This window comes from Oreochromis aureus, linkage group 5 (assembly GCF_013358895.1).
Source record: "Oreochromis aureus strain Israel breed Guangdong linkage group 5, ZZ_aureus, whole genome shotgun sequence".
Taxonomy (NCBI): Eukaryota; Metazoa; Chordata; class Actinopteri; order Cichliformes; family Cichlidae; genus Oreochromis; species Oreochromis aureus.
Window position 1 is genome coordinate 15792224 of NC_052946.1, and position 18426 is coordinate 15810649.

The 18426-nt window shown below is 41.3% G+C and overlaps 2 protein-coding genes across 2 annotated transcripts in view; one reads left to right on the forward strand and one right to left on the reverse strand.

Annotated features, from left to right (window-relative positions):
• The first annotated feature begins 9228 nt into the window (after positions 1-9228).
• Positions 9229-11622, forward strand: myog (myogenin). Its single transcript, XM_031747663.2, has 3 exons — positions 9229-10013; positions 10601-10700; positions 10789-11622. The coding sequence occupies exons 1-3, from the start codon at positions 9480-9482 to the stop codon at positions 10905-10907; spliced, it is 753 nt and encodes a 250-aa protein (XP_031603523.1). The 5' UTR covers positions 9229-9479; the 3' UTR covers positions 10908-11622.
• Positions 11623-11764: 142 nt separating this feature from the next.
• The window catches only part of ppfia4 (PTPRF interacting protein alpha 4), a 64949-nt gene continuing 58287 nt past the window's right edge, over positions 11765-18426 (reverse strand). The window contains exons 23-31 of the mRNA XM_039612455.1: positions 18160-18222; positions 17768-17794; positions 16249-16424; positions 16017-16114; positions 15064-15239; positions 14522-14590; positions 14251-14437; positions 14014-14111; positions 11765-13253 (exon numbers count right to left, since the gene is read on the reverse strand). Coding sequence (XP_039468389.1) covers positions 14053-14111; positions 14251-14437; positions 14522-14590; positions 15064-15239; positions 16017-16114; positions 16249-16424; positions 17768-17794; positions 18160-18222 — 855 coding nt within the window. The 3' untranslated portion in view covers positions 11765-13253; positions 14014-14052. The remainder of the gene's footprint in view (positions 13254-14013; positions 14112-14250; positions 14438-14521; positions 14591-15063; positions 15240-16016; positions 16115-16248; positions 16425-17767; positions 17795-18159; positions 18223-18426) is intronic.

Sequence of the window (18426 nt, forward strand, 5' to 3'; positions counted from 1 at the left end):
GAGTTAATTGTCTGCTTTGTTCACTACTTCACCAGGGAGACAGTTGGTGTACAGTACCCACTGGTGAACTCTGTGTGTGTTTTAGTTGAATAAGTCATTGTGTATGACAGGCCAGCTGTCATGCGTCCTCTCCTCCTTGACTGGGCTCCAGCACCTGCGACTCTCCTCTGCTTACTCAATGTTCGTCTCCTGCTTACTCGTGCTTGCCTTATTTTTGTCCTGTTCTTGGGAATTGGGGCATACGCCCTGCCCTCAACTGTGTATGCGTCTGTAACACCACTGCTATCCAACTTCTGTATAAACACTGCAGCTACTTTACACCTGGGTTATTTACCAGTTACTCATTGGGGTGTATTTCCTGTTTGTGGAAAGTCCCCTGTTAAACTGTTCTCCACCTGACGTCAAACACGAGTCCCACATATGCAGTCATAACGCAACAGCTTGTTATTCAAATTATAAGTTTTTGGTTAGCTTTCAGATTCTTCATTGTTACATTATTGTTTCTCTATATATATGTAAACAATCTTTAATTCTTATAGTGAACAAACTGTCTGTAATATTCAACTGTTGGTAATAATTATCAAAGTATTTCCACTTAGTATCCTTTAGCTTGGTGTACTGTTGGCTTGATTCATTAAAATGCATCATATTTTTTCCAGGTTCTTCATATTTTGATGTAAATATTTACAAAATAAAACTTTTCATAGTTAAAGTAAAGACTACAGCATTCCTCTAAACTCAGAGTCTCTAACCTACGACTCTACAGTGACTCCATGTGACTTTGATTTTTTTTTTTTTTTTTAAACACTAGATTGATATTGAATTGACCAATTGCTATGTTTCTTTTTTTTAAATCCACCTTTTTTTTTTTTTTATCCACATAACTGTTGTAAAAATGTTTTAACTAAAAGGTGGCCTACGTCTATCTTCTGGTGCCTTATCCTCTGAATATTTCTGAATCTCAGTAGCAGCGGTTTACATGGATGTACAGTACTTGGGAAAAGTCTTTATATTAGACTTTATATTTTGTAAGGAAAATGGAAAATAGGTGCAGCAATTTATTGAAACATATATAAAGCAAAAAGAATTTGTAGAATTGCAATGAGCTTGAAAATCAATTTTTGGTATCACCACCTTTGTTCTGCAACAACTCTGAACTCTTAGGGAAGATCTCTTGTCATTTTTAAAGCAGTCTTCAGGAATAGTTCTCCGGGCTTTTTGGAGAGCATTCAAAGCTCCCACACTGCCTCAATAATGTTGAGGTCCAGGCTCTGGGGAGGCCAATCCATGACTGTCCAGGTCTTGTGTAATTTGGTATTCCTCAGTCTTTCCTCCCTTCATTAAGAATGGCTTCTTAGAATGCCTTTATTGTCACTATACAGTTGTACAATGTAGCAGCCACCCACAGTAGATGGATCAACTGAAGAGCCAAATATGTCTCTCAGATCCTGTGTCAGATCTTTGCTGTAATTTTTTCTGTTTCTTACGAATATTCAGATACTGCTGTAGCTTTTAGAAATGTCACTTCTTCTTTGGTCCTCCACTTGTCCAGTTTCCTAAAATGTTTGAAGGACACACTGCACACTGTATTGAGATGTCACCTCATTGGTGCAAAAATGCTATTTGATGCCAGTTAAACTATTTTCTTTGGCATTTTTGTAAATTCACCTAACAAAAAACTGTCTAAAGATACAATTAAAATGTTCTTCCTTGCTCGTTTGTCTCTTATATATAGATCCAACGCTGATTCATCCCTTTAGTTACTCGTAAATGGCTTCTTGGATAGCAAAGGTTACTAACCTCTGGGGTAAAACAAAAAAAGAAAGACAACAATACTCATGGACATTTTTTTCCTCCAATTTCCACTCATGCGCTTTAAAGAATTTATTTGCCAGTGGTTTACCACTGAAGACCTCACATGTGAGCTGGTAGGTAGGTGTTGATGTTTTGTGAAATGCTTCCCTTTACTCGGTAGCTAATTCAAGAACGGTCTAGGCCTGCTGCTTTGTATGTGGCATCTGGTGCGTCACCGAGCGTAGAGACGAAGAATGGCATAACACCCCTGGTGACATGGCACCCGGAGCTTGGCAGCTCTAGAATGACAAGACCCAGGGAGTGGTGAGCGATCTGCATGTTTCCATGGCGACAGCGCTCCCATCTCAACATCCCAGAATAACTTAACACATTCTTTCTTTATCCTCGGTGGCGTATGCAATAATTCCTGAAGGGAAAATAGTTATTGCTTCCATTCTTATGCCTATTTTTATTGTTTTATTGCGCTCACTGCCATTAATCGGTTTATTTGTTGATGTCATAAATGCAAAACTCATTTTAAGATATAGATTTTTGTGATACCTTCCTCTGGTGTCCTTTGTCTCATACCCCGAGGACAGTACATGTCTGGATATCTATAACTGTATCTGTCAGGCCAGGGCCTTTCTTTCCTTTCTAATTTCCATGCAGCTATACAAACACACACACAAATACACACATTCCCTCTGTTGTGTCCGACTATTTGGTCGCTCCAGAAACTGGGCTGCTAAATTTGTCCCTCTGCTGACATGGGAGAAGGTCACTGGAGCCAGAGAAAAACAAAGACAGGAATACGGAAGAAGGCCTGAAGATAGTGTAGATTAAAAATAAGGATATAGATGGGGAGCGAGGGGCACGATTGAAATGTAGCAGAGTAAGATAACAGAGCTGGACTGAAAAACTGGAAATAGTTTAAAACATAGCCATCCTCAACAGTATATACTATATACATACCTGCCTTCAGACAGGATTCAGAATTTCCCAGAGGAGCTATGCTAATGGTGCTTTATACTTGGAAAGTGTCAGGGTGTAAATGTCACTTTGTTTTCCTGCCTGTGATACCTGCTTTGATTATCCTCTGAATATATGTCATTGAAATAGTCTGGTTGTTTGTAGCAATGGGGCACAAGTTATTTACAGGGAATAACTTTTGGGCTGCCATGTGCTGCAAAGTATGTTAGTGGGAAGTGGGTTATGCACATAGGCATGAGTATGTATGTGTATTTGTCTGTGTGTGCTGGAGCCTTTCAGTGAGTGGGATGCCAGCGAAGGGAAGGGCAGCGGATGGTGCAGGGGCTCAGTCCATTCCTGTGATTTAACATGACACCACTTGCACTAAGACTGCGACAGCTGCGTATGCACATGCCGGCCATTCTGTTTGTTGTAGGGGATTACTCTGCGATAAAAGCCCCAGTGACCAGCAGCACGGCTGGGCTACAGAACTACTGTTCCCCCTCCCCTGACTTAGAAGGCTTTCTCCAGGCCTCCAGAGCCCTGTGCAAACACAGGTGGGGCACTTCATTCTGAGTATAAATGAATGGGAGTATTCTCCTGATGATTAGCCAGGCCATAGTAGTGTCACATCACCTTTGGGGGGGTCGTCAAACTGTATCGCTTATGTAAGGGTCATTACTCAACAGAAATAGTGGGACACAGCAGGGCAGTAATCAGATCTGACCGTGAATATTTTAATTTGCTCTCATTGTGTTTTATGCACTGATGATTGTCGAGGAGGAGTGGGCTGCTTTGTCACATCTCCATATAATGATCCTATACAACATTAATGTTCTATAGTAAGTATAACCTCATCGTAATCTGGAAGCTCTGATATCAAAGAGTTTAGGAATGGATGTGCAGTTTTCATGGCGACAGTCTCTGAGACGACAGACTTGGACATGTGTTGCTGTCACTATGGTGACAATGCTCTCTCCCAAAGGCATGAAACTAGTACATAATAATGCTGCATGAGTCTGGATTTCAGACAGAATATTCCTTTCCAGGAGTAGAGAAACACTCAGCGCAAGGCCAGGAATGAGACTTTATTTTTTGCATGTGGAAAACAATAATTAATAATTTCCTGTCTTTTTCCTTGAAAGTGTTAAACTTTCCGACTTGTTCTGAATGATCTAAATAAACATTTAGACATCTGAGCAGGTCACCAGATTTTTTGCACAAATCCTAAAAGTGTAAAACACAGAACTCAGTTATTCAAGCAGAACATAACTGTTATTTATAGAGTAAGAAAAATACACCAGCAAGTCTATGAACATATTGAGGATTAGAAGTTAATTTCAAGAAGAAAAAAAAGTCGTCTTTCTCCAGTCCTTTTTCTTTAAAGAAAAAAAAAAATCCATTGTCATGTTGGAGGGACTGTATCTTCCCATGCACAAATGAGATTTCTAAGGTCCCTTAGAAAAAGGCTTATTGAAGCCCACCAGGCTGGAAAAGGTTACAGAACTATTGCTACACTTTCTACTCCAACAATAGAAAGTCAGACAGATGGCGTAAATGGAGAAAAATTGAAGATCATTGTTACACTGCCCAGGAGTGCTTGATCAAAAAAAAAAAAAAAATCTCTGCAGCAGCAAGATGGATCATAGCCTGGCAGGTAACAAAGAAGCCAAAAAAGGTTGTTTCTAAAGTGTTCACAAAATTTCAAGCAAAAGTCAAAATTGAATGATTCTACTTCCTTCCAATTCTCAGTCTAAATAATAGGTTAGCGCTCATGCTGGACACTAAATTGCCAATTATTATGGGAACATCCAAATGAAGTAGAAACAAAAGCATGTATTTTATTTGTTTAAACAACTTGTGTATCCTGTTGTGCGTCTTATATCGTAATGTATCTCACTGGATGGAAGACCTGGTTTAGCCACCTCTAATAAACAGTTCCTCGCTGTTGTTATGTTATTCTCCTCTTACATATCTGAGATTTCCCGACTGCACTCAGATGACAGCTCTCCAGGTCACTGGAAATCTTGAGGCTAACCTGGGGTGAGGAGGACTGATCCCTCCCTCCTCCCCCAGAGCTCAGCTGTCCCACAATGTGCTGTTGCTTGTCACTGAGGAGAAGTGGAACAGTGTTGCCAGTGACAGGGCAACCCCCCCCCTGCTGCACACAAGGGGACCCTTAAACACTCTGGACAAGAAATACATTATTATATTATATTATTAATATTTATTTAGTAATTTAATCAATAGCTCTGATACTTAGAATAAATCCAAATGTCACAATAGGTATTAATTTTTATATTTTTTTGCATTATTTCTTACATGTGGCCAATCAATTATAATTAAATTAGAGCCAGCCTATTTTTCACTGGTTTGGCCTATTTTAAGATGGAAAATAAAGTACAGTATTAGCAAACCACAGGTAAACAAACTGTTCTGTATCTTAAGTGTTCACTTCAAATACTGAGGGACACACACACACACTTCTCTAGTTCTGCTGACAATGGGTTAAGATGACAGAGGGTTATGAGTGATTCTGACACACTGCAAACCCCCTCCTTGCTGTACCCCTGAGTCCAACACGGGCTTCTTTGTACTCACTCCACCATCAGTGACGATCCATCACAGCCTAACCTGACAGCCGACCCAGCCCCGTGCCAAGCTAAGACTGTGCACTCTGCCTCAAACCCAAGCCCAAACCCCAGGAGGAGACCACAAGCCACCAGACGGGCCTGCCAAACCTCTGCCTGGCACCTAATCCCAGGACTGAAACTTCCCTGTAGATAATTCACATTGTAAGATTTTTTCGTTTTGATTGTGTCTAACTGAAACTTTGTGTTTGTTACCTTCCAAATGATATAAAACACAGGTAAAGAATAAACGGTCAGAAATAAGAGGCTCTGTTCCATTGTGTATCATTAACCCTTTGAACCAGCACAACCCTGGAACGCTTAAATGGAAATCAGCTATCATTGGTTGCACCTGTGCTTTCTCTTACACGAAATGTCAAAATATCTGCCACGAACCATGCCTATAAATATGTTCTTTTAAACAAGCTGCTGTTATTTTTAGGCAACGCTGATCCACAATAAAAATAAATAAATAGAGGCTTTAAGGGGCAGTTATAATGAGGAAATTGCAACATCTTGAGTTCTTTCATCCGAAATAAGGGTTGTCTGTGTGAGCTTGTCGCTGCTTGTGGAAAAAAGTCAGAAACTCAACAATAAAAAATTAATCTGAGCAATAAAAATATGTATTTTTTTGATGTAGATTTTCATCTGGGTGAAAAGGCCTTGTTGACACCAGACGTTAGAGGAGAATAGACAGACTGGTTTGAGCTGATAGGAACACAACAGAAACTTACTTGTTGCAACCAAGGTATGCAGGAGAGCATCTCATCAAACCTTATAATATGCAAGGGCTCACAAAATTGGACAATAGAAAACTGGAAAATTGTTGCCTAGTCTCAGTTTCAACAACAAGATCTGGATGGTAGAGGTGTAGAGAGAGAACTAAATTCCAATATAGTGTTAACTTGCAAGCTAACATGTAAGAAGGTTTTACACTGGTGTAGTTTAAATATTAAAAGCAGCTTTAAAAAAGGATAGGCTCCTTAGTATGTCGAACTTTCAAAATTTTCACATAAGACAGGAATTAATAATGTGTTCTTTAATTTTATAACACAGGGACTCCAGCAACACTTAAAAGTAAAGAGGAACAACTTTATTAAATGACCAACGCGTTTTGGCTTGTGGCCTTCATCAGGGTCATACTCTTAAGTGTTGCTCGAGTCCCTGCGTTGTGAGTTTCTCATCCTCTCCACGCACCTTGGAAGTAGGTGAAGTGACAGAATTTTTGCTATTCTTTAATTTTATAAGCAGGAAAAGTATAAAACCTAGCTTTTCACATCTTATCGTGACACCATAAAGACCTTAGTTCTTCTTCATTTTCTCTATTTTAAATATTGAACTCATGGTATCCACTGATATAGTATTGTTTACTTTTGTTTCAAAAAACTTGTATTTACTCTTTCATTGGTTGGAGAATAACTTAAAGCCTCATTGGCATTGGTATTCACCAGACCTTTCAACTAGAGATGGCACGATACCACTTTTTTATGTCCGATACCGATACCGATATCATAAATTTGGATATCTGCCGATACCGATATTAATCCGATATAGTGTGTTTTTAATCAATAAAACTGTTTTTTTTAATATCTTGCTGCATTTTGTATAAGTTCATACTCAAGTTGAAATAAACAACAACACTAAAGCTATTCTGTTATACCTGTATGTAAAAATACACTGCACCCAAAATATTTCATAGTTCAGCAACACTGATCAATCTAATAAACTTAAACCTACTCCATCCTCCCTATTCTGGTATTTTAAAGAGTACTTAGCAGAAATATTAAGCACCTAACTAATAGGGTTGCAAACTCCCAGCAAAAAAAATAGGAACCACCCCCACCCTCCACCTCATGATGCTTAATCGACATAATCAACTTTAATTTGATGCAGTGTGAAAAAATGCACAGAAATAAATTATTTTCAAGAATAATTAAATAGATTCAACATCTTTCTTCTACAGAATTGCAGAATTCACAGATGGTACCTTCCCAAAGGAAAAAGTACTATAGCTTACTAGGGTATATTAGACTTAACAGTTACTATATACAGTAATGGACTTCTATACATTTTACATCAGATTAAAAATTTGGGTGTAAGATTCAGATAATTATTTATTAAAAGTTAGACATTTTAAATGAGAATAAGAAAGAAAAGTATGTCTTTGTGCCCCTTTTCCTGTTAATGCCCTATCGGCCCCCTGGCTAAACTTTGCTAGATCCGCCCCTGCACAGTTACCAGCCGTCAGCTACGTAGAAAAGGATCCTGGTGTAGAAAGTAATATTAAATACATTCTAACAACTGCTTATCAAGGTTAAACGCGCCGCTGTTGTTCAGCCGCTGGTTTCCTCTTTCTGGTGCAAAGTGGGCCAAAAACAAACAAGAGAGACGGACTCGCGACAGAAAAGCCGATCAGCTGATCATTGAGGAGTTTCATGAAGTAGCGGCAGGAGAGGAGAGAGAGAGAGGCAGACGCTCCATATATCGGTGGTTAAGCTTAACGCAGGTACGCTTTACAAACATTCAGAGATGAACTTACACACTTGCTTTACTTCTCTCTGGGATAACTTCCTCGGAGATGAATTGCTGGATTGCTAGAGAGGCTACAAATACACACAGCCGCTCTATCATGTGAGCACACTGCTCTGACTGCTACGGTTATGAGCCGAGTTACGCCGTGTCGCAAGTTTTGTGAGATGCTTTTTTGATATTTAATGGATCGGATTACATTTTTTATTTTTCGCCGATATCCGATCCAGTAATTTACGTCAGTATCGGACCGATACCGATACGTAATATCGGATCGGTCCATCTCTACTTTCAACCCTCTAAGTTTAATGAACTGTGGTTACTAGGAAACTGCTAGCAATTTGTCTCTTCCAAAACATCTCCTGAGAGGTATTATATTACTGTGATAAACGTATTGTAAAGAAATAGAGCACAGACTCATGTAACACTCCTCATGATATGCCTGTCACTCCAGGCCACTTCTCTGCTGACAGAAGTGTGTGTTTTGGCTGTGCTGCAATGTTAGCGGAAGCTAGTCAGAATTAGCTGATGAGCTACGAGGTGAGACATGTCCTGGAAGGATTAACACCCAGTGGCTAGGCTAATGCTATGACTTGCTGGAAGAGGTCAGGACAACCAAGGCCATTCCCTCTGTGTGGCTGACTCATTACTGTCCCTTAAATTCTGGGAGTAATGTGAGCCAGCGTCAGCCTAGCAGCTCACTCTGCTCATGGTTCCTGCACAGACCTGTCTGGTTCTGAGGCTAGTATAGCTCAGAAGGTCACTTGCATCACATAGTGCAATCATCTCAGGATGAAAGTCAGTGGATATGAATGCAGTTACATAAACCACAGGAACAATGTCACCTAAGCTTTTTTTGGTATTGACCAAGTTGATCGCATTATGAGTCTGACAGTGCTTCACAGAGGTCCAGAGTAAACAACAGTCTCTTGCCTCATTGACTTCCCATCAAAAACCTGAAGTCAAACAACGTATTGTCACTGTGTGCCACTGGCTCCCAGCAGAAGTGACAGCTGTTTCCAGAATGTCCCTTCTGCCTCCCCACTTAATGATGGAACTCTTCATGTTCGGAAGGGGACGCAAGTCTGGGATTAACTTACTAAGATGGACACCTTTGGTCTGAGGCTGTCTCTCCCATTTCAACCTGATCATGTCCTGGCCTCTTAAGAAATACATGAGCGCACAAACCCACAGAAAAACACGCACGCGTACAATTGGGCCTTAAAGCCCTAGAGAGCAGGGCCAAACAGAGATGTGATGTGTAGATGTGCAGCAACAGCTAAACGTCGTGTCAGGTTTCTGGGGGCTCGTGCTAAATTTAACCCTGTGATCCAGCAGAAGGCAGAGGGGTTTAAATGCCAGCCTACAGTTGCTCCACACCAGTTGCTGTCCACACGTCTTCCACTCATCACAAACTCAGGCCGGGAAGAAGATAGCCGCACACACGTACACTCCAACGCAAACTCCAGACACAGGAAAGAAGAGCGCATACTGAAGACTAGTTCCTAGGGAAGCTGGGATCTTTGTTCCCTTGTATCCAGACCACAACTGTCCAGTATGGAGCTTTTTGAGACCAACCCTTATTTCTTCCCTGACCAGCGCTTCTATGAAGGAGGGGACAGCTACTTCCCCTCTCGCCTGCCTGGGGCGTATGACCAAGCTGGCTACCAGGACAGGAACTCCATGATGGGCTTGTGTGGGAACCTGTCTGGGGGTGTTGGAGTTGGAGTGACAGGTACCGAGGACAAAGCCTCTCCATCCAGCATGTCGCCTCACTCCGAGCCCCACTGCCCAGGTCAGTGTCTTCCCTGGGCCTGTAAGCTGTGTAAAAGGAAGACAGTGACCATGGACCGCCGGCGAGCAGCCACACTGAGGGAGAAGAGACGCCTAAAGAAGGTGAACGAGGCCTTCGATGCTTTGAAGAGGAGCACGCTGATGAACCCCAACCAGAGGCTGCCCAAGGTTGAGATCTTGCGGAGCGCCATCCAGTATATTGAAAGGCTCCAAGCCCTGGTGTCCTCCCTCAACCAGCAGGACACTGAGACAGGACAGCAGGGTTTGCTCTACCGGCCCAGCCCAACTCAGCCCAGAGTAAGTAGGACAGAGACAGGATGAGGGAAGGGAGAAATTCAAAAAAACAGAGAAAACAGCCAAGAGGGAAACAGAGTTGGGAACAGCACTAGTTGGAAAGTGGCAGAAGATATGGGAGAAAAATGAGCGGTACAGTAAAGAGAAAGATAAATACTACATTAAACAATGACTGGGGTAAAATGTCAAATCAAAAATGTGTAAATTTGATTATCTGGTCATGTTCCTTTTGATTTATTCATTCTGGATAAGGTTTGATGTTATTGTGAGGGAAATATGTCAGCATATGTATTCAGCCATATAATGAGCAAAAATGTTGTGTTTTAAAAGGTTTTTAAAAACATGATGCAGTGTAGCTCATTAGTGTTTTTAAAGACACTGACAAGAACTCCTGTGACAGGCGTCGTAGTAATGGAAAGTCTTTTTCATTGTGTACATTTGCCTCTGAGTGGGGTCACGGGATGCATTAACTATATGTGCATTTGTGGTAGTACACTGCACTTTAGTGTGTGTTGTATTTCTGTGTGGCGTGCTGTATCATAACAGAGTGACTGACAGCAACTTGTGTGTGTGCATCTCCATGGCAACAGGTGTCGTCGTCAAGCGAGCCCAGTTCAGGCAGCACCTGCTGCAGCAGCCCAGAGTGGAGCAGCACTCCAGAGCAGTGCACGCAGAGCTACAGCAGCGAGGGTAAGCACAGGCCACTTAGTCCCATTAAACTAGGTAGACTAGGCAGCACCTTCACAGATACTGAGTGTCTAACTGGGTCTTTTTGCAGATCTCCTGAGCGCTGCAGACTCTCCAGAGCAGGGGAACATGCGGGCCTTGACCTCCATTGTGGACAGCATCTCTGCAGCAGATGGACCTGTGGCCTTTCCTGTGGACATTCCCAAATAGACCCTCAGACCAGCCGGCCAGTAGGTGCACAGCGAGCCTCAAACATAAAGCAAAGTGACCTTTAATCCTAAATTATGTCTATTTTGTGCTTCTGCTGATTAAATTATTTTGTCTTATGCCAAATTACAAAATGTTTCCATTTGACGAGTATTGCAGCTCTGTTGATCCACGGGCCAGCTAGCCAAACTGACTTTTCCTGTTCACATTGAGGCTTTGTTCCCTTTATTTCCTGCATTATGCGATGTTCCAGACCTGTTTGTCAAAGCTACAGGAGATTCAAAGACTTTGCTGCATGAACCCAACACATATTTACTACACGTGATCCCTGTTAGGCTTGCCTCCAGATTTATAGAGCCACAGAGGAATGACAGATCCAGTTTTCTTTCCTTACTTAATTTAAGATTTCCTCTTCAAATGCTTTCCCTAATCTTTCATTCATTTTTTTTGTGTGTGTGAGTTTTAATGCTTAAAAAACAAGAGTTTATTTGTGGGGCCAATATGTACCATGGCAGTTTTGACCAAGATCTGCTTAATTTAAACTGATTATGAATGCTAGTGATGTAAATACGTTCCCTTTTTCTACAGAGTGGATTTGCCATTTTTATTTTTTTGCTAACTTATTTTGGACTTTTATAACTAAGATTGTTGTGTATTTGTAGATGTTCTGAAAAGTGATATTTTCTGTTTAAATTCTTACAATAAAGACCATTTTCAATACGCTGTCCAGTGTTGTTTTTAGCCTATAATACAATACGCTGGCACATATAACTTAACAAGGAACACAGGATACCAAATCTTTAAAAAACAGCTTTACTTATGTCTATATAGTGTCATAAATACATTACACTTCTTTTTAAATAGCCAAATAATAAAATCTTGATTTGTCAGCATTGTTTCACACCTGGAATAAAGACACAGTACTCATAGCTGCCACATAGCACGTTACACCTTTTAGACACCTTGGAAAAACTTTCAAAAAAAAAAGAAAAAGAAAAAGATTGTACACCCATCCAGCACTTCACTGGTTCATTTGCTGTGTTCTTATTGGATGAGGAGTTGGTGAGCCAAGAGTACTGACTGCTCAATCAGAGCAAGATTAGACAAGTCTGTCACGTGGAGCAGTTTCATGTGGATTTCATTGGCTGATGTTGAGCAGCAGTTTACAGTTTGATTTTGAGAGAATGTAAGGAATCAACAGAGAAGAGCTACAGTGGTCACACTACCATCCACAGAGAAAGTCATGGTCGCATGGCTGGGGCCGGCCTTTTCACACGAAATCTACTAGTCTCAAGCACAGAGACTCATTTAGTCACACACTCTCACACTCTCTCTCTCACACACACACACTTCATATTAAAGGATTCTCTCTATTCTAGGCTACATAGTGTCATACAGAAGGCGAGAGAGGCAGAGAAAGGAGAGGCAACAGCTACATTGTGTTAAAAGAGAAGGAAGAGAAGGAAAAAAGAAGGAATGGGAGAAGAGGCAAAGAGAGAAGTCTGATATTGGACCCATGAACCTGTGAAGAGTCCTTGTGGAAACACACACCTCCCTTAGTGAGTCCCTCCCACCAACGATTCACACACGTACGGCATACAGCAAAAGACACACGAAGGTCCGACACAGAGAGAAAGAGAAAGAAAGAGAAAGAGAGAGAGAACAGTCACTATTGAATACAGGGCATTGGGTTTCATACAGCAATATTATATTGTTTTCCATATATATTCCCAATATATATATATTTATATATATATATTTATATATAATATTTCTATAAAAAACATAAGTCATCCATTTTATGTACAGAGATAAATGAGTAATACCTTGCATAACCGGTAGAGGGGTAACGTGTGGTGGGATCTGCCATTTATACAAGTATTCATCATTCTCAAATCCAAACCAACACCTGCTCACCATCTCCTTTAGTCTTTTTGACGCTGTTTTCTTGCAAAGGACATGATGACGCAGGAAGATTGGTTTGGGCTTGGCCATGTTGAGACTATTACAACCAGGAAAAAAATCCACAGCTGAGATCAGGGGAGCAGGAGCACAACAACCACAACAACAAGGCTACTGGGAGCACGGGGGTAAACTGGGAGAGACCAGGATGAGCCTCCATTACAGCAGCGAGCGCAGCCAATGTGCACTCTCAAGAGTTCAAAGGTCAGAGTTGGCCTCTGTATTGCACGTGTCCGAAGAAGAGGTGAGAGGTGAAAGTTGGAAGGTGAGGCTGGGCAACAAAGGGACGAAGCCTTCCCTGTGAGGTACCCAGGTCTCCCTCTCCAGATTTGGCATATCACTCTCAAAAGGCCGCAAGCATATGTCCATATAGGTAATGAGAATGCACTAGAAGAGAGAAAAGAAGATGAGGAAAGTGGAATAGGAAAAAAAAGAAAAATTAAGTTGCACCTGCTTCTTGATTCATAAAATACTGGCGGTTGCCAGAGCTACCCCTCAGTCTCCTAGTAGATCCAACTATGGTATCAATTTCAAATCCCAGATAACAGCTTACTTGATTTATTGTATTCAAAGATTTTCCGAAAACTTGACTTCTGACCGTGACCTTGAGTTCAAGGTCACCAGGATTCAAACTCATCCAAGATTTTTGGTAACTGCAACTATGGTATGAATTAGAAAATCCTACTTTCTCGAGCCGTCGTATTTCTCTACTTGGGTGTTAACGCCACCCACCAGCTCAGGTAGGTGATGACAACACGCTGTCAGTCTTTAGCTCTCTTCCACAGTGTTTCTTTTGTCCTGTCTCCCTGAGCCTGGTTCTGCAGGAGGCTTCTTCCTGTTAAAAGGGAGTTTTTCCTTCCCACTATCGCCAAGTGCTTGCTCATAGAAGGCATCGTTACATTACAATATACACGCCTTGAGGCAACTCTTATTGTGATTTAGCTCTCTCTCTATTAAAAAGAACTGAATTGAATGATGATGATTAAAATTTTGGATACAGCTTCTGCTTTGATTGATCTACTGTACACGCAGTAGTAAACTTTTAGGCTTAGCTTGCACACCTTTTGTTAATTGCCTCTTGAAAGTTAGAGTCACGGTCCTACAATGCTACAATGCACAGTATCCTGTCGAGCTTCTGTTTGCTTACCTGTCAGCATTAACGCTCCTGTTAGTAAGTAGAGAGTAGTTAACATGAATAGGTCCGCACAGCCGAGGGATCAAGTCTCGGGGTTGCTGGGGGAGGAGCTTGAGAGCATTGCACACAATTGATTTTGAGCACAGCAAGACAGAGAGGACACGACATGCAGTTAGTCAAGGCAACCACAGTGAGGCTCATAGCTACATACAAAAAATGACCTAGGTATTGCTTAGTATTGTAACATACCTTCAGGTTGAAGCTGTTTCTTGGATGCCAAATTCATAGAAGGCGGCATGGACATGGACGGCATGCGGAAGCCAGCTGGCAGCGTTTCCATGGAGCCTGCCATCATCCCCAGCCCAGTCCCTCCCTCACGTGCCCGAAACCTCTTGCGCCATGATGGAGAGCGTCGAAAGGACTTGTCATCTCCACTCTTTAAAGACAGAAAAGCAAGGTGAGGAAATTTGCCTTCTTCAAACAACACTGTATTTGGTTTATATAGCAGCTGGAGAGATACCTCCTCGAGTCTGCGGTCAGTCCCTAAAGCTAACAGGTTGTTGAATTCCCTCTCCAGAACCTGTCGTGCCTGAAAAACAAAAACCCGTTGAATACAGTAAAACAACCTCTAAAGATAAAGAAACATTTTTTGGTCGAACATCCATCCATCAGTACATCCCTTTTCTTCTGCATATCCAACTCAGGGTCGCAGGCAGGCTGGAGCCTATGATCCACAAACAGCCCATTTTAAATATAGACAACTGGGCCAGATTGCTAATCTGTACTGAAACCTGGCCAGAAAATACTTGAATTCTGGGTAACGATACCTGCTCACTATACAAAAATGGAATGGGTAAAATGTGTGAGATGTTGCAATTTGAAATTAAACACAACTTACTGGTTTTATTTTGGGTTCAATATATATCCTGATAAAATGGGAAAAAAAACCCTGTACTTTAAATTTTGTTATACAAAAATCCAACTTTTCTTCCCCTAAAAATCAGTTCAGTCATTCCATGTCGAGTGTAAGGAGTCATCAAATCTATTTTCTTTTATAACTACCTGTGTGTTCTGCATAGGAATCTGCAGGATGAGTGCTAGGCTGCTGTAGTCGAAAGTCTCATCCAGAGCGACGAGCGCTCCATGAACGCCACTCTCCAGCAAGTTGCCGCTATACTCCCTTAGACCAATGGACTGGACCCAGTGGATCACCTGCTCATTGGTCCACACCAAAACATCTACAATAAAGGGAGAGTAAATCAGATACATGGTACATACCAATGCTGGCAGATTGTCAACATTCATCTGTCCCAAAAAAGCTGTGACACTGTGTAATATTTTAAGTATTATTAACATTATTATATATACCAGAAAATTGCACAAAAATGTTAAATGTTGAGACTGATAAATGTTATTACTTTTTAATATACTGTACATGATTACTGTGAATGATTAATATATCCAAACCTTTTTTTTAAACAGACCACCCTGAAGTAAAATAAATGTAGAAAAATTCAGAGAAAGCAATAGAGAGATAATGTGCAGGCCCACATAGTGTCACCTCACGGGCACACTCCCTTTGTTCATTTAAAGCACAGCTGTCAGCCAGCTTTCGAAGTTGGAACAGGCGGGGTGTGTGCATGTGTGTGTGTGTTTATGTGTGTGTAAACAGGGTGGGATTCTGATCTGACACGACAGCTGAGTCAAGTTCATGTGCTGAACTCAAGGTCAGAAGAGCGAGAGGTCTGGCTAGATCTAAGTGTGTGCATGTGTCTGTGTGTGTGGAGCACTTTTGGCAAGTGAGGTTTTAGATCATAAGATTGGCTTTTTGACAGTTGAAGGAGCAGCTGTTTGAATGCTCAGTCCAACCTGACGCTATCAGATAAAACCACTAGGTGGTACTCTGGCCTGACGAGACTCTCGATGTGTCGATGTGTGGATGCTTATGAATCTGTGTTATGTTTTTTTTTTTTTTTTTATCACTATGTGTGTATCAGGGTGTGTGTAAACTCTACCTTTCATGTCATGTTGGCTATCCTCTCTCCGCCGCTCTAGGTCTTTCCTGTCATAATTGAGTCTTTTCAAGCACATAATCCCATACTGCAGACTAGCCCTAATACACAGACCGACACAAACACAGAGCAGCACACCATTAGCCTTCTCATCTCCATTGCTAATGCACCCAGTTAGTAGATGAAAGGGAACGCGGATCAAACAGAAGCTAAGCTAATGGCCACAGCTACAGACCTGTGGAAGCTGTCCACCATTTTGAGGTGGCTCCTTAGGTCCTTCTTGGTCAGATGGTCCAGCATTCTTGCGTCCACCAGACACTCCATGAAGTAGGAGCGGTACTGAGGCAGACCAAGGCTGGGCAGCCATTCATTTCCTATCCACTCATGATTCATGTCTCCATATGCCAAAGTCTGTAAGGGAGAACAGCATCCAATGATGTGTGTAACAGAAAGATGAAAGACTAGAAAAACTGCCTGAGATATTTTTCACAGGGAATAATTTGGACTGAACAATGTTTATGGCTCCATTTTACATATCTATTACTTCTATATATCACGTGTATATATTATCGCTTCCACTGCATTTTATGTACATATAAAAAACACTGTCTTCTAGTGTATTTTACTTTATAGGGTACCACTTTTGCATAGTACAAATCTATGTTTCTCTATCTATCTATCCCTGAGGCAGTCTGGTTTATGCTAATATCTTGGTGGTACACTGAGACAAATAAGTAGCGCTCAAGTTTTTCTTAGCCAGAAATGTTTCCAGTGCTTTTTATACCCCTGTTAACAGACGCAAGAATGCTAACAACAGACTGAGGGAAGATTAATATTTTGTTTACATTCAACAACAGCTGCTGGTTAAGCTATATAACCCACCTATTAATAGGTAGAAAATAATTATCACTTCATATCACTGTTATATATTTATGTCATACGCTATTATTATTTATATAAAATCTGAAAACAAAGTTGACTTAAAGGTACAGTCAGTCATTTTTGAGTGTTTATTATATTTATAAATACACACTGATAATTACATCTTCCAGCAAACTGATGGATCCTCATAAACTTAGAATCACTCCATTAACAAATACATAGAAATAACTGCTGGTTTGTGTTACCCAGCTTGTATACAGTGGCTGAGATGGAGATCGCCATTTTTCCTAATCGAGTTTTATGCATGTGGCCAGAGACCGGCCACAGATGTAGAACGCCAGTTTTATATCCTCCATCAGAATAAATAGATGTGGAGACATGGCAGCTACAGATCCCCTACAGATGATCGGCAGCCAGAGTTCTTTGTCCTATAGCAGCCGCCGTAACTGAAGCGGAAGAGTGACTGCAATTTTCTATCTACTGATATCTATTGATGATATTTTACACACTGTAACTTGAATTCTAACTTTATTTAAGTGTGTACTTGTTCAACTATCTACATGGGGACCACTTTGAGTTTTTGATCATCAAAGCGAGGACACATCAAACAGTGAGGACCATAAGGCTAGTCCTTAGAGTCCTCATACCCTTTCACACCAAGGCCTGTTTGAGGTTTATAACCTTTTTAGGTTTAATATCAGATAACAGATAACAATAGCACTGAGAAAGTGATAAGGAAGGGGCGAAAGAATGCATCATGTTGTCGCATGTCCTCACAAGAGTAGCCACGCAATTGTGGCAATATCTGTGTGTGAGCCTCTGTACACTTTCACTCTGTATGTAGACAGATTTTTGCAGATCAGCAGCCTCACCTGTGCCCAGCTGCCTTCCTCATTCTCCTGAGTAGCAGCATGGTAAAGATAATGTACGAGTTAGAGAGGCAGGAACTAATCAAGCACACACATACTAAACATTCAGAAACATACGCACGCAAGATCTTTGCAGTAATTACATATCAGCACTCATAGTATTAATTGACCTTTGCATGAAGACGCAGATCACATGACCACAGTTTACATTAGTTAGCATCCAATCCACAGACAAATACCAGCAGAAGCATTAATGCATATTAGTGTATGGTTTAGTGGACATTTGAAAGGGGTCTTCCAGGAGAGGACATATGTGTGTCACGGTGGGGACAGTGTGAGCGTGAGAGGGTGTCAGGTGGGGGTAATGGGGAAGGGAGCACCCAGATGGTACTAACCGCTTTAGTGGAAGAAGCCAGGTTCTCCATCTCTTCATGAGTCACCCACACATTTCCGGAGGACTGCTCAGAGGACGAGAACACACCCAAACACACACACACACACAGACATGAAAAAAAAAATCATGCATACACGCAGGCGCACACAAACACACCCAAGAATGCACTCATGTATATTTTCACACATTTCAACCCCCACGCACCCACACACACAGACAAAAAGACACACACACACACAGAGACAAACATTGTGTTGAGTGATGCCAA

Bases quoted from the DNA above. Each gene is read 5' to 3' on its own strand.
- myog (XM_031747663.2), top strand. From the start codon at position 9,480: ATGGAGCTTTTTGAGACCAACCCTTATTTCTTCCCTGACCAGCGCTTC. The intron at 10,014-10,600 runs GTAAGTAGGACA...CCATGGCAACAG, and splicing joins CCAGCCCAACTCAGCCCAGA to GTGTCGTCGTCAAGCGAGCC. The intron at 10,701-10,788 runs GTAAGCACAGGC...GTCTTTTTGCAG, and splicing joins GCAGAGCTACAGCAGCGAGG to ATCTCCTGAGCGCTGCAGAC.